This window comes from Ranitomeya variabilis, chromosome 2, assembly GCF_051348905.1.
Source record: "Ranitomeya variabilis isolate aRanVar5 chromosome 2, aRanVar5.hap1, whole genome shotgun sequence".
NCBI classification, from domain to species: domain Eukaryota; kingdom Metazoa; phylum Chordata; class Amphibia; order Anura; family Dendrobatidae; genus Ranitomeya; species Ranitomeya variabilis.
The window spans coordinates 829,565,509-829,580,881 of NC_135233.1; the positions used below are offsets into that span (position 1 = coordinate 829,565,509).

At 43.1% G+C, this 15,373-nt stretch overlaps 1 protein-coding gene across 2 annotated transcripts in view; it reads left to right on the forward strand.

Annotated features, from left to right (window-relative positions):
* The first annotated feature begins 11,752 nt into the window (after nucleotides 1-11,752).
* The window catches only part of CSMD1 (CUB and Sushi multiple domains 1), a 2,858,343-nt gene continuing 2,854,722 nt past the window's right edge, over nucleotides 11,753-15,373 (forward strand). For both annotated transcript variants that reach the window (XM_077290057.1, XM_077290056.1), the window contains exon 1: nucleotides 11,753-13,791. In XM_077290057.1, coding sequence (XP_077146172.1) covers nucleotides 13,704-13,791 — 88 coding nt within the window. In that variant the 5' untranslated portion in view covers nucleotides 11,753-13,703. The remainder of the gene's footprint in view (nucleotides 13,792-15,373) is intronic.

Genomic DNA, 15,373 nt, shown 5'->3' on the forward strand with positions numbered 1-15,373 from the left:
CAATGTACTACCATGTGCAAATGCCTGGAATGAAGAATTTTGCATTCAGAAACTTATTTTTGATGTTGTAAGATTGTTTCAATGTGTAGATATAAGAGATAGTATTGCTATTGTTACATCAAATACTTACCTATGGAATTGCATTGATTGGCCATATAACGGGTCTATGCCGTGACCAGAGAGAAACAACACAGGGGTCCCTATTCAAAAACAGCTTATGGCTCCTTTATTCTCCAATAGCTTATCACAGAGCACATACTGTGTTCCTAAAGCAATCCAACAGTACTTGAGAACTATGAAATTCACATCTAACATGCAATGTCATGGACAATAGCATAAATTCAAACCAACCTAACATGCAATGCCAAGGACAATAGCATGCTACTTACTGTACCCCCTTACCTAAGTGGCCTCTGTTCAACTACTTGTTGCGCATATAGAGTGCCATCAGTGGTGTGTGCAAATATCTATGTATATATATATATATATATATATATATATATATATATATATATATTGCTTTCTCTCTTTTCCCATTTCATTTATGTGTGCAAAAGTATTCCTTATGCCTAAAATTTGAAACAGAGAAGCTTTTCACTAAATAAATATATGTTCTGTCTGTCATCTATCAATCATTGAACCATCCCATGGAACATTACATACTATTTTATTTATGAAAGTGAAAGGATGTCTCAGTCACCAACAAGTAAAGACTGATCACTGCAATTGTGTTCCCAATTGCGACATAGCTGTGAGATGTGGACACACATGAATGCAGAGTATCTAAGGATCAGATATGAATAAATGGATAGATTCACAATTTCTTGGAAAGTCATAATATGAGTTTTGTGAAGCAACATGAAATAAACCTAGAGTTATTATCAGGTGGTGAATCTAGCAGCACACTGATTTGCAAAGTCCTTATGCCCTTGTCGATGGGGGTTGGCACTCCTCCTTGATTGACAATTCTGGTTCAGTAGCTTCTTCCTACTGGTTAGATTATGCTATTGATACACATCAACAATCTGTCAGCGATTGTTCTGAAATCTATACAAATATCACTATATTTCCATATAAACATAACAGTGCCTTTGAACATGCATGGCTCAAGACAAAACTGCTGGGGTCCAGGGGATTATGATTTTGCAGAACTGATAACAGGTCAGGAGCAGTTGGAAGGGATTAGGAGGGAGATGAGAAGCTAATCAATGAGCTGGAGAGAGCTGACTGGGATCTCAGGAGTTAACTCCTCAGCCTGAATGTAACTATTGTGCATTTATCTGTTTGAGCAGCACTAACATAGCCAAGTTTCACCTTATTCTTGTAAACAAAACAGTTTTTGTTCACTGCAGCAAGCAAAAAGCTTATAAATGGGTACGGTTTTCCATCAAAATTCCATTATACCTGTGCTGATCTTTTTATTTAGAAATAATTTAGCTGAAATTACATAAAAACACTTCCTATAACATGCAAATTCATCAACAGAACTCATTAATACAGATCATGTGTCCTTTATAACACCTAATTGCTTCGATTCACATAAATGAAACGTATACTGTGTATCTAGCAAATTCAAAACTATGTGAATAATTCACATTTATATAAAATACTAAATTGGTTGGGGTTAACAGTATTATGCAGGATTAAGAATAAAATGAAGGCCCCTTTCAGGTGCTGTTTGACATCATACTGAAAAAAGGCAGAGACGCTTACCTGCCCAGGCCTCAAAACAAATGCACAGGGTGCAGTGGACCCAATTAAAGATGGCGGCTACACAGGTGCAGTAATGCCGATGAGACAGCCAGCCTACAATCAGGGGATTGGCCGTTTGGTACACCAGCGGCAATGTTCACAGACAGGAGATGCCGAGCATCTGGCTCACCTCAGAAACAGTATTTAATTGCAGAAACAGGGTTAATTTTCAGGTTATTAGTGTTACAATGCTGCCAACTGAAAGTGCAGCTACTTGTGTTTATAACCAGCTCGGCAGCATATCTGTGCAGAGTGAGCTGTCAATCAAGGTTCCAGAGCGTGAGTACAGCCGCCGCTAACAGTATAGTGAGCAATGTGTGAGCAATGTGTGAGCAGTGACTGCTGCCACTCCATGCACATCCCCATGACTGAAAGCTGTCAATTCCTGGGAGGAAATACGTTAATATTGTCCTTGTAGCTGTACTTTCATTAACCCCTTAACGACCGCCGATACGCCTTTTAACGGCGGCCGCTAAGGGTACTTAAACCACAGCGCCGTTAATTAACGGCGCTGTGGAAAAAGTGAATAGCGCCCCCCAGAGTCGGATTTTCTCTGGGGTCTCGGTTGCTGAGGGTAGCCGAGACCCCAGAGAACATGATTCGGGGTTTTTTTACCGACCCCCGAGTTGCGATCGCCGGTAATTAACCGTTTACCGGCGGTCGCAACAAAAAAAAAAAAAACGCGATGTGCCGTTTAATTTCTCTGTCCTCCGATGTGATCGCACATCGGAGGACAGAGAAATAGGGTCCCCGATGGCCCCCAATAGCCCCCCGATACTTACCTACCTCCCCCGTTGCTCCTCGTGCGTCCCCATGGGCGCCACCATCTTTTTTCCGGGAAAAAATGGCGGGCGCACGCGCAGTATGCCCGCCGCCCGGCACCCGGAAGATCTTTGGGGTCTCGGCTGCCGGGGGTAGCCGAGACCCCAAAGAACATGATCGGGGTCGGTTTGCAACGACCCCTGTTTTGCGATCGCCGGTAATTAACAGTTTACCGGCGACCGCAAAAAAAAAAAAAAAAAAAAAGCGATCTGTATTTCTCTGTCCTCTGATGTGATCACACATCAGAGGACAGAGAAATAGGGGGATTCGGGGACCCTAACATACTCACCCGGTGTCCCTGGGTCCTCTTCTGTCTTCTCCTGCCAGCCGGCTTTTTCCTTATGGCGGGCGCATGCGCAGTGCGCCCGCCATCTGCTGCCATCTGCCGGCCGGCAGGAGAAGACGAGTTGGGGCTAAAATTAGGGTTAAAGTTAGGGTTAGGGATAGGGTTAGGGTTAGAGTTAGGGTTAGAGTTAGGGTTAGGGTTAGGGTTAGGGTTAGAGTTAGGGTTAGGGCTAGGGTTAGGGCTAGGGTTAGGGTTGGGGCTAAATTTAGGGTTAGGGTTAGGGCTAGGGTTAGGGTTAAGCTACTTTCACACTAGCGTTTTTTGGCTTCCGTCGCAATGCGTCGGAGAAAAAACGCATCCTGCAAAAGTGCTTGCAGGATGCGTTTTTTCTCCATTGGCTTGCATTAGCGACGCATTGCGACGGATTGCCACAAGTCGCATCCATCGTGCGATGGATGCGTCGTGCTTTGGCGGACCGTCGGCACAAAAAAAGCTACATGTAACTTTTTTGTGCGACGTGTCCGCCATTTCCGACCGCGCATGCGCGGCCGGAACTCCGCCCCCGCCTCCCCTCACAATGGGGCAGCGGATGCGTTGAAAAAACAGCATCCGCTGCACCCGTTGTGCGGCGCTTACAACGCTAGCGTCGGTACGTCGGCCCGGCACACTGCGATGGGCCGAGTTTGACGCTAGTGTGAAAGTAGCCTTAGGCTTCTATCACACTTGCGTCGGTACGGGGCGGTCGCAATGCGTCGGCCCGACGTACCGACGCACGTTGTGAAAATTGTGCACAACGTGGGCAGCGGATGCAGTTTTTCAACGCATCTGCTGCCCAGTCTATGTCCTGGGGAGGAGGGGGCAGAGTTACGGCCACGCATGCGTGGAAATGGCGGACGCGACGTACAAAAAAAAGGTTACATTGAACTTTTTTTGTGACGACGGGGCTAAAGTTATGGTTAGGGTTGGGGCTAAAGTTAGGGTTAGGGTTGGGGCTAAAGTTAGGGTTAGAGTTGGGATTAGGGTTTGGATTAGGGTTGGGATTAGGGTTACGTTTGGGATTAGGGTTAGGGGTGTGTTGGATTTAGGGTTTTGATTAGGGTTATGGTTAGGGTTGAGATTAGGGCTGTTTTGGGGTTAGGGTTGTGATTATCGTTAGGGTTGTGATTAGGATTATGGATCGGGTTAAGATTAGGGTTAGGGGTGTGTTGGAGTTAGGGTTGGAGATATAATTTGGGGGTTTCCACTGTTTAGGTACATCAGGGGGGTCTCCAAACACGACAGCCAATTTTGCGCTAAAAAAGTCAAATGGTGCTCCCTCCCTTCTGAGCTCTGCCGTGCACCCAAACAGTGGTTTACCCCCACATATTGGGTACCAGCATACTCAGGACAAATTGGACAACAACTTTTGGGGTCCAATTTCTCTTGTTACCCTTGTGAAAATAAAAATTTGGGGGCTAAAAAAATCTTTTTTGTGGGAAAAAAAAATATTTTTTATTTTCACTACTATGCATTATAAACTTCTGTGAAGCACTTGGGCATTCAAAGTTCTCACCACATATCTAGATAAGTTCCTTAGGGGGTCTAGTTTCCAAAATTTGGTCACTTGTGGGGGGTTTCTACTGTTTAGGTACATCAGGGGCTCTGCAAACGCAACATAACACCCACAGACAATTCTATCAAAGTCTGAATTCCAAAATGGCGCTCCTTCTCCTCCGAGCTCTGCCGTGCGCCCAAACAGTGGTTTACCCCCACATATTGGGTACCAGCATACTCAGAACAAATTGGACAACAACTTTTGGGGTCCAATTTCTCTTGTTACCCTTGTGAAAATAAAAATTTGGGGGCTAAAAAAATCTTTTTTGTGGGAAAAAAAATATTTTTTATTTTCACTACTATGCATTATAAACTTCTGTGAAGCACTTGGGCATTCAAAGTTCTCACCACATATCTAGATAAGTTCCTTGGGGGGTCTATTTTCCAAAATGGGGTCACTTGTTGGGAGTTTCTACTGTTTAGGTACATTAGGGGTCTGCAAACGCAACATAACGCCCGCAGACAATTCTATCAAAGTCTGCATTCCAAAATGGCGCTCCTTCCCTTCCGAGCTCTGCCGTGCGCCCAAGCAGTGGTTTACCCCCACATATGGGGTACCAGCATACTCAGGACAAATTGGACAACAACTTTTGGGGTCCAATTTCTCTTGTTACCCTTGTGAAAATAAAAACTTGGGGGCTAAAAAATCTTTGTTGTTAAAAAAAAAATATTTTTTATTTTCACGACTCTGCATTATAAACTTCTGTGATGCACTTGGGCATTCAAAGTTCTCACTACACATCTAGATAAGTTCCATGGGGGGTCTAGTTTCCAAAATGGGGTCACTTTTGGGGGGTTTCTACTGTTTAGGCACATCAGGGGCTCTCCAAACGCGACATGGCGTCCGATCTCAATTCCAGTCAATTTTGCATTGAAAAGTCAAATGGCGCTCCTTTGCTTCCGAGCTCAGCCATGCACCCAAACAGTGGTTTACCCCCACACACGGGGTGTCGGCGTACTCAAGACAAATTGTACAACAACTTCTGGTGTCCATTTTCTCCTGTTACCCTTGGTAAAATAAAAATTTGGAGGCAAAAAGATCATTTTTGTAGAAAAAATGTGATTTTTTTATTTTCACGGCTCTACGTTATAAACTTCTGTGAAGCACCTGGGGGTTTAAATTGCTCACCACACATCTAGATAAGTTCCTTAAGGGGTCTAGTTTCCAAAATGGTGTCATTTGTGGGGGGTCTCCACTGTTTAGGCACATCAGCGGCTCTCCAAACGTGACATGGCATCCGATCTCAATTCCAGCCAATTCTACATTGAAAAAGTAAAACGACACTCCTTCTCTTCCAAGCTCTGCGGTGCGCCCAAACAGTGGTTTACCCCCACATATGGGGTATTGACGTACTCAGGAGAAATTGCACAACAACTTTTGTGGTCTAATTTCTCCTGTTACCCTTGTGAAAATAAAAATTTGGGGGCAAAAAGATCATTTTTGTAGAAAAAATGCGATTTTTTATTTTCACGGCTTTACGTTATAAACTTCTGTGAAGCACTTGGGGGTTCAAAGTGCTCACCGAATATCTAGATAAGTTCCTTAAGGGGTCTAGTTTCCAAAATGGTATCACTTGTGGGGGGTTTCCACTGTTTAGGCACATTAGGGGCTCCCGAAACGCGACATGGTGTCTGATCTCAATTCCAGCCAATTCTGCATTGAAACAGTCAAACGGTGCTCCTTCACTTCCAAGCTCTGCGGTGCGCCCAAACAGTGGTTTACCTCCACATATGGGGTATCGGCGTACTCAGGAAAAATTGCACAACAAAATTTGTGGTTAAATTTCTGTTTTTACACTTGTGAAAATTAAAAAAAATGGTTCTGAAGTAAAATGTTTGCAAAAAAAAGTTAAATGTTCATTTTTTTCTTCCACATTGTTTCAGTTCCTGTGAAGTACGTAAAGGGTTAATAAACTTCTTGAATGTGGTTTTGAGCAGCTTGAGGGGTGCAGTTTTTAGAATGGTGTCACACTTGGTTATTTTCTATCATATAGACCCCTCAAAATGACTTCAAATGAGATGTGGTCCCTAAAAAAAAATGGTGTTGTAAAAATGAGAAATTGCTGGTCAACTTTTAACCCTTATAACTCCCTAACAAAAAAAAATTGGTTCCAAAATTGTGCTAATGAAAAGTAGACATGTGGGAGATGTTATTTATTAACTATTTTTTGTGACATATCTCTCTGATTTAAGGGCATAAAAATACAAAGTTTGAAAATTGCAAAATTTTAAAAATTTTCGCCATATTTCCATTTTTTTCATAAATAATCGCAAGTAATATCGAAGAAATGTTACCACTAACTTGAAGTACAATATGTCACGAAAAAACAATCTTAGAATCAGTGGGATCCGATAAAGCGTTCCAGAGTTATAACCTCTTAAAGTGACACTGGTCAGAATTGTAAAAATTGGCTCGGTCATTAAGTACCAAATTGGCTCTGTCACTAAGGGGTTAAGATGGCCAGGAAGCATTGTAACACTATTTACTTGCAGATTAACCTTGTATCTGCACCTAAATAGCGATTGCCGACAGATTCACTTTTAAATGAGGAGTCTAAATGTAGATAGTGCCATCCCTTTTTATGAGGGTCCCTTTGCATACAAATATTACAGTATATTCTTTTAATCCATTAATTATACTCTTGGTTGTAGAATTCTTAAAAATACTTGGTTTGCCTTATATATATTTTTGATCTCATTAATGTTATGTCACCATATTCTTAGAATAAACTCTATCAGGAGTTGAGCCGATGCGTGCAGGCCTTAAGGGTATGTTCACACGTTGCAGATTTCCTGCAGATCTGCAGCTTTTTTTTCCACGCAGAAACGCTGCAGATCTGCAAGTGATTTACACTACAATGTAAATCAATGGCATAAAAAAAAATGCTGTGCTAATGGTGCAGAAAAATCTGCAGCAGATTCAAAAAAGGACCATGTCACTTCTTTGTGCAGATCTGCTGCGTTTCTGCACCTATTCCATAATAGAAATCTGCAGGGGTAAAAAAGGAAGAAATCTGCAACGTGTGCACATACCAAAAAAAGGTGCAGATTCTGCCTGCGTTTTCTGCCAAGAAATGCAGAATCTGCACAGAAAATTCCACAGTCAAATCTGCAATGTGTGCACATACCCTAAAGGGGTACAATTAAAATAATGTTGTTTTTCACTTTCACCTAAAATTCGTGTATTTCCTGACTATCTTGTGCCTTCTAGTGATACTCTTACTGCACCAAATCTAAAGATCAAACTGCGCAGCGCTTTCTTGAATAAGCATTGTAGACATTTGCTTCTGTTTTACACTACGTTGCAGGGTGAAACCCTTATTCATCATCATGTACGAGGCTATGTTCATACACTGCATTTTTGCAGCATTTTTTATACAGATTAAAAGCCGTATTTTACATTATCAACAAAAAGATATGAGATTTCAGAAATCTTACACGCTTGTTTTCTTTTCTAGACTCACTTGGAAAACAGCATTTTTTTATATCGTCAGTAAGTCAATTCTTTTAACATTTTTGCTCAGGTTTTCCACTCACAAAAAGAAAAGAAAAAGTGAAGAGTACTGCAAAAAGTGTAACAGCATTTTATGTGGTATTTTTGTGGCTTTTTAAAAGTGTTTTAAAACTAATTTTATTAAGCATATATCATAAACAAAGCACACATGTAATCTGTAGCCCCCCGAAAAAGGCTGCTAAAAAACACATAAGAATGCCGCAAAAATACTGAAAAATGAGCATTTTGAATCTACCTGAGGAAGGTATCTGTCCGTTGCCGAAACGCATAGTGGTTAAACAAAAGGTTTCTTTACCACTAATCTATTGCAGTGTGCTCTATAGCCACTTTCACACTAGCGTTGGCCCGACGTACCGACGCATACTGTAAAGAAAATGCCCGATGTGGGCAGCGGAAGCAGTCTTAAGATGCTTCCGCTGCTTCATTGTAAGGTCCGGGGAGGAGGGGGCAGAGTTTCGGCTGCGCATGCGCGGTCAAAAATGGCAGTCCCGACGCACTAAAAAACGTTACATGTGGCAATGCGTCGCAATTAGTGTTGAGCGATACCGTCCGATACTTGAAAGTATCGGTATCGGAAAGTATCGGCCGATACCGGCAAAATATCGGATCCAATCCGATACCGATACCCGATACCAATACAAGTCAATGGGACTCATGTATCGGACGGTATCCCTGATGGTTCCCAGGGTCTGAAGGAGAGGAAACTCTCCTTCAGGCCCTGGGAACCATATAAATGTGTAAAAGAAAGAATTAAAATAAAAAATATCGCTATACTCACCTCTCCGACGCAGCCGGGACTTCAGCGAGGGAACCGGCAGCGTTGTTTGTTTAAAATTCGCGCTATTACTTGGTTACGTGAATTCCCGGCTTGTGATTGGTCAGGTCGGCCATGTTGCCGGGACGCGGACCAATCACAGCAAGCCGTGACGAAATTACGTCACGGCTTGCTGTGATTGGTCCGCGTCCCGGCAATATGGCCGCCCTGACCAATCACAAGCCGTGACGTCACGGGAGGCTGGACACGCGCTCATTTTAAAATGGGCGCGTGTCCAGCCTCCCGTGACGTCACGGCTTGTGATTGGTTGCGCCGCGGTCAACCAATCACAAGCCGGGAGGCTGGACGCGCTCATTTTAAAATGGGCGCGTGTCCAGCCTCCCGTGACGTCACGGCTTGTGATTGGTTGCGCCGCGGTCAACCAATCACAAGCCGGGAGGCTGGACGCGCTCATTTTAAAATGGGCGCGTGTCCAGCCTCCCGTGACGTCACGGCTTGTGATTGGTTGCGCCGCGGTCAACCAATCACAAGCCGGGAAGCTGGACGCGCTCATTTTAAAATGGGCGCGTGTCCAGCCTCCCGTGACGTCACGGCTTGTGATTGGTTGCGCCGCGGTCAACCAATCACAAGCCGGGAGGCTGGACGCGCTCATTTTCAAATGGGCGCGTGTCCAGCCTCCCGTGACGTCACGGCTTGTGATTGGTCAGGGCGGCCATATTGCCGGGACGCGGACCAATCACAGCAAGCCGTGACGTAATTTCGTCACGGCTTGCTGTGATTGGTCCGCGTCCCGGCAACGTGGCCGACCTGACCAATCACAAGCCGGGAATTCACGTAACCAAGTAATAGCGCGAATTTTAAACAAACAACGCTGCCGGTTCCCTCGCTGAAGTCCCGGCTGCGTCGGAGAGGTGAGTATAGCGATATTTTTTATTTTAATTCTCTCTTTTACACATTTTAACATTAATGTTGTTGCGATACCCGATACCCGATACCACAAAAGTATCGGAATCCCGGTATCGGAATTCCGATACAGCAAGTATCGGCCGATACCCGATACTTGCAGCATCGGAATGCTCAACACTAGTCGCAATGCGTCAGTAATGTTAGTCTATGGGGAAAAAACGCATCGTGCAGACAACTTTGCAGGATGCGTTTTTTCTCCTAAACTACGCATTGCGACGTGCAGCCAAAAATGCTAGTGTGAAAGTAGCCTTAAATTGACCACATACATATTTTTTCCAAAAAACGTTGATATTCCCTTGAGGGATTGCGGCTGGAGCAGCTGGGGGCCATAGAGTTCATCTCCAGAAAACAGAACCTGAAGTGACGTCACATCCTGTGTAGTGGCATCACGGGACTGGATATTGGGCCCGCGTGACCAGACCAGGAAGTGCAGCACAGGAGTGGTCCCGGAGCAACAGAGCCGGAGTGCATGGAGAGGTCCGCTACCGGAGATGTGCAGGGTGCACAACCCTTCCAGGTGAGAGGCTAATCCCCCCACCTTTCATTGAAACATCCCAATTAAACCACCTGGTGCTTCTCATGCTGCGCTCTTCCATGTTTATTGTTCTAAGAGAGCAGGTTTTGGCTGCGGAAAGAAAAAAAAACTAAGCAAAAATGCTGCAGGTGAACATAGGCTAAGTGTTTTTATTAAGACGTCTTTAACATAATTTTTGGAGAACTAGTAATTAGGAAACCTCGTTATTTATGTGACAGCTCATATATAATCATATATACTCTAATTTACATGTAATCAATTTAAAACTGTAACTCAATTGAATTTTTGATATTCAGATCAAGTATTGTGCAGCTATTTCAAAGTCTGCCTAGTATATGACTTTTGTATTACATTTATAGTGGGCGTTTTGTTGAATATTTGGGGAGCTTCCCTGCTCCTAGTTTTACACTTATCAGCAGCCGTCTTCATTTTTTTCTCGGTGCCGCTCTGCTCGGTCTCCAGCAGTTTGTGACCTGCGATGATGGGTGATACAGAGGTCACAATTCTTTCTAAGTATATTAGAGCCAGAATGAGGGTGTCATAGACTTACACTGAGCACTTGTGACCGTTACCTCTGACTACCGGTCAGTCAGAAATTGTGGTCACAAGATAGGACCGCGGGAACAGAGCAAAATAATAAAAATGAAGATGATAGAGGGTTAGAATAAGATTGGGAGCAAGGAACTTACATTAGTAGCAACACTCCAGGGCTGAAAAAAACCTCTGGAATGGTATTTTAATAGAAAAATGAGACCTTCATGCAGCACTATGTTTCCTTGCAAACTTGAGTAGGTCCATTGGGCACCATCTGTGTCTGTTCTGTGACAACTCTAGGTTTTCATTAAGAACGGACAACATAACCCAGATGTGAATAAACCCCCTATACACAGAACAATGTGGATGTAGAAATATTGACCTTGTCATGTAACTTTAATTTTATGCTTTTGTAAAACATTTGTAATTTCTTTTTCTATATATACAGTGACATGTAAGAGTTTGGGCACCTCTGGTCAAAATTACTGTTATTATGAACAATTAAGCAAGTTGGAGATGAAATGATCTCTAAAGGGCCTAAAGTTAAAGATCATCATAAATCATAATACACAATTCCATATGTATTAGAGGTGTTAGTTGCCCCTTTTACCTCTTGGGCCCCTGCGCAGCTGCACAGGTTGTACCAATGGTATGTTCAACCTTTCATATATAGGCACATGAAATCCCTGAGACATTATGGTAAGCTCCAACAGCTCCTGCTATGCACCCATAGTGAGAATGAGCCTCCTTTATTTATTTATTATGCTTTGGTTATATAGTGCCATCATATTCCACAGCACATTCATTACATACATCATTATTGCTGTCCCCAATGGGGCTCACAATCTAAATTCCCTATCAGTATGTCTTTGGAATGGGGGAGGAAACCGGAGAACCCGGAGGAAACCCATGCAAACACGGGGAGAGCATACAAACTCCTTGCAGATGTTGTCCTTGGTGGGATTTGAACCCAGGACCCCAGCGCTGCAATGCTAACCACTGAGCCACCGTGCTGCCTTAAAATGTGTTTGTAACTGTATACATAATAAACTCAGTTTACAGCCGATAATGCAAAAATGTTACATTTCCATCTAATCTGCTGCGGTCTCAGACAGAAAAGAACAATCAACCTTTTTTCTGATTATGCAGCTAGTAGGATTTAAGGGAAATTCTGTTTTTTTTAAAAAAACATGTATTTATACTTATCTGAGAAGTTATAAAAAGAATAAAATCATCAGAAACTTGACTTCTAGAGTTGTGGGCACTAGATGGCAGCAGCATCACACAAGTTTCCCTTTCACCCCCTTTTTTTTTTGTATTATTAAAGACTGCAATCACCTCTGTGGCACTCACAACCGTACAGCAAAGTCAGCTTCCTCCAGTGCCCATTTTCTTTATTAATCCTATTCAAATAGAGCATATGATCTCTCTGCGCCTCTGCACCCAAAGCCTAGTGGATCAGTTGGAAACTTGTTTGAACAATTAATATGAATTTCCTCTGATCAAAAGCTTCTTATAGATGTGGATACTGATGCTTTAACCCCTTCCCACCCACACGGAAATAGCTACGACTGCATTCTGGAAATCCGCAGCAGCTTGATAATTCTGCCAGCATAGAGAAGCCCAGCATTATGTTAATTCTGCAGATGAAGCACAATAACTGTAATGATAGCCGTACCAGTGTAATGCTTCTCAGCAGACAGATTCAATAGACTACAATGTAAAGCACATGTGACAGAGGTTTCTTTTCCCTGCCGCTCTGTGTTACGCTGCTCCCTTGACACTTTTCTATTTTTGCAGGACCGTGCAGCTCGGTTTTTAAATATTCTACAAGTTAGCAAAGGCAGAAAGAGTTCAAAGACATCAGCAAAAGTCACAGATAAATCCCAGCCTGTGAATGTGGAATGATGTGAAAGCTTTTAATAGGAGATATCCTTCTTAGCTACACCAGTCATTACTGATGACACTGCTGTGAGAATCCATCCAGTCTCAAGGAGACATCAGTTCTTCGCTTCTACATAAAAAAAAGGGTCAATTTGTCCTGATCAAGAACTGGAAATGAACTCTCCGGACACTTAATAAGGTCCCAAGGTCCTTTATGTCCCTGGCTATTCTTCAAGATCTATCTTTTTGTGTGTAAAGGGCCATGGAACAAGTGATGACTTTAATTAGGATTCATTATGTGAGCCCCAGACTTGTGCTGAGATGACTGCAACAGTCCTATAGCACTGACAAGGAAAAGCAAGCAGAATGCCTAGGAACAGCTCTGGCTGCTGAGAGAGGAGTCATACACAGGGAGCTTAGTCCTCAGCTGCTGCTGCAGCTCTTCCAAGACGCACACTGCCTGGACTGAGCACAGCTTATGGACTGCAAGTTGGCTGAAAGTTTAACTCTTGCAGATGTAGCATCTCATAGTGATGTCATGTGAAGGAACCTGGAGCAAGCTGCCTGCCATTGCCTCATCTCTGTGTGTAGCATGTGGGGCTTTCCTCCTGTAGATGGAAGGAGACTGATGCTAGGGAGGTCTCTGTGCAGCTTCAGTCTCTTTCCCCTCTTTGTGCTCAGTGATGGTTGAGTCCAGCTCCTTCTGCTGCCTGCTCTGTACAGTGTAGTGTCTGCCTCGATCTCTGTTCTCCAGCCACGATCCTCCTCCTGGATCAGACCTGACTGGATTCACACTGCCTGAGTCGCTGTCCGTTCAGCACCAGTGCTCCCCAGCTTCTCCCATCGCTTGGTCCTCACCAGGAAGGTGTCTCCTGCAGCTGCTGCTTGTTCCCCTGCAGAGCCTCGCCTGAACCTTCATGATGACATGAGAGGCAACTTCAGGTGGCGTCATAACCTGGATCACTTCTCCATTTTCTGGCTATTTGATTGTATTGGTGATCAATCTGGAGAACGGTGAAATATCGTTGAGGAATCCGTGTGGATGTGTGGAGACTACAGAGACATGACTGCGCTGGGGACATTGAAGTATCTGCTGTTTGTGTGCATAGGATTCCTCACTGCAGCTAAGGGTAAGATTTATGCCTAGTACTTAGTTATGTCAGGGGCTTCTGGTATTGCTGATCAACCAGTGTGGCCACTGGATGGCTGAGGTGGAAGCCCCTTAAGTTAGACATAGTGAATTGAGGAGAGCTTTTAGCTGCAAGGAACAGACATAAGCCTGGATTCTGGCAATTCTAGAAGAGGTTAATATGGAAATAGATTCATTGTGTGATAAATGGTGTGCTAAGGTGCTAGCCCCTCAGCTCTACAAATGATGGATACTTGGATGGTGTATTGATGATCATTGCATTGTGATGAAGGATGTGGTTACACCAGATAGATAAAGTGGTGACCATCAAGTCCTATATTAGAGGGTTACAGAGCAGACTTTTTAGCTGTATGCAATACACATGAGCATGTGAAGACCTCACAAATGATGGATAATTAGATGGTGTATTGATGATCATTGCACTGTGTGATGAAGGATGTGGTTACACCAGATAGATAAAGTGGTGACCATCAAGTCCTATATTAGTGGGTTACAGAGCAGACTTTTTAGCTGTATGCAATACACATGAACATGTGAAGACCTCACAAATGATGGATAATTAGATGGTGTATTGATGATCATTGCACTGTGTGATGAAGGATGTGGTTACACCAGATAGGATGGGTGGTGACCCTCAAGTCCTACATTAGTGGGTTACAAGTAAGAAGCAGCAGACTTTTGGCTCAAACTGAAGTGAATGTGGATGCTGGCAATGCTGCTTTACATGAATGGAAAATGTAATGGCTTATATTTGGGGTTATATAGGATAGCTGAAGTGATAGCCCTCAAATGGAAGTAGACTTTTAGATGTTTGGAATAGACCTGGATCTGCACAATGGCAATGTTGATTTTTTTTTTTACAAAAGGGTTTCTTGGTGATCTATCTATACACAGTGTGATAAAGGATGTGATAACTCCAGGGCAGTGCACTAAACAGTAATATACTTAGGAGCCTAGAGAAAAATGGGATGTAGTCATATATCACTTACAGTGCCAGTGTCTGCATCCACCTTATAGGGAGATTTACTGCACAGATCTTATGATGTCTTACTCAGTAATCAATCTCCACCAGATAATTTATTGTAACAAGTTGCCACCATTAATGACCTGCTGTATGGTATTGTGTGGAAATAGAATATTGACTATATTCCAAAACACAGAACAATATGGATATCTTATCTTACTTACATTTATGTCCATGTTTCTTTGCTTTTCATTAGTCAGTAGGTTTAACTTTTTGACATTTTGGCTCCTTACACTAATTAGGCTTCTATTTTTATGCAATTTTTACACTTTGTTATATACATTGTGCCATGGAGTAAGTTACAAAGGTGTAATGGTGTTACTAAACTGACTGGGGTCTAGTCCTATATAAGTGTGTCTAAACCAATGGGAAAAGTGTTGGCTATTCAGTTGTATTATTCTTTAAATGGCATTGCCATAGGGATTTATTAAATTGCCAGTTTATGGTAATAATACTAAAGGGGAGCTCATAATCAAAGGTTTCTTTGGAAAACTAAGCATCACAAGCCCCTCTGTTAGTAGGCAGCCTTGCTAAAAGG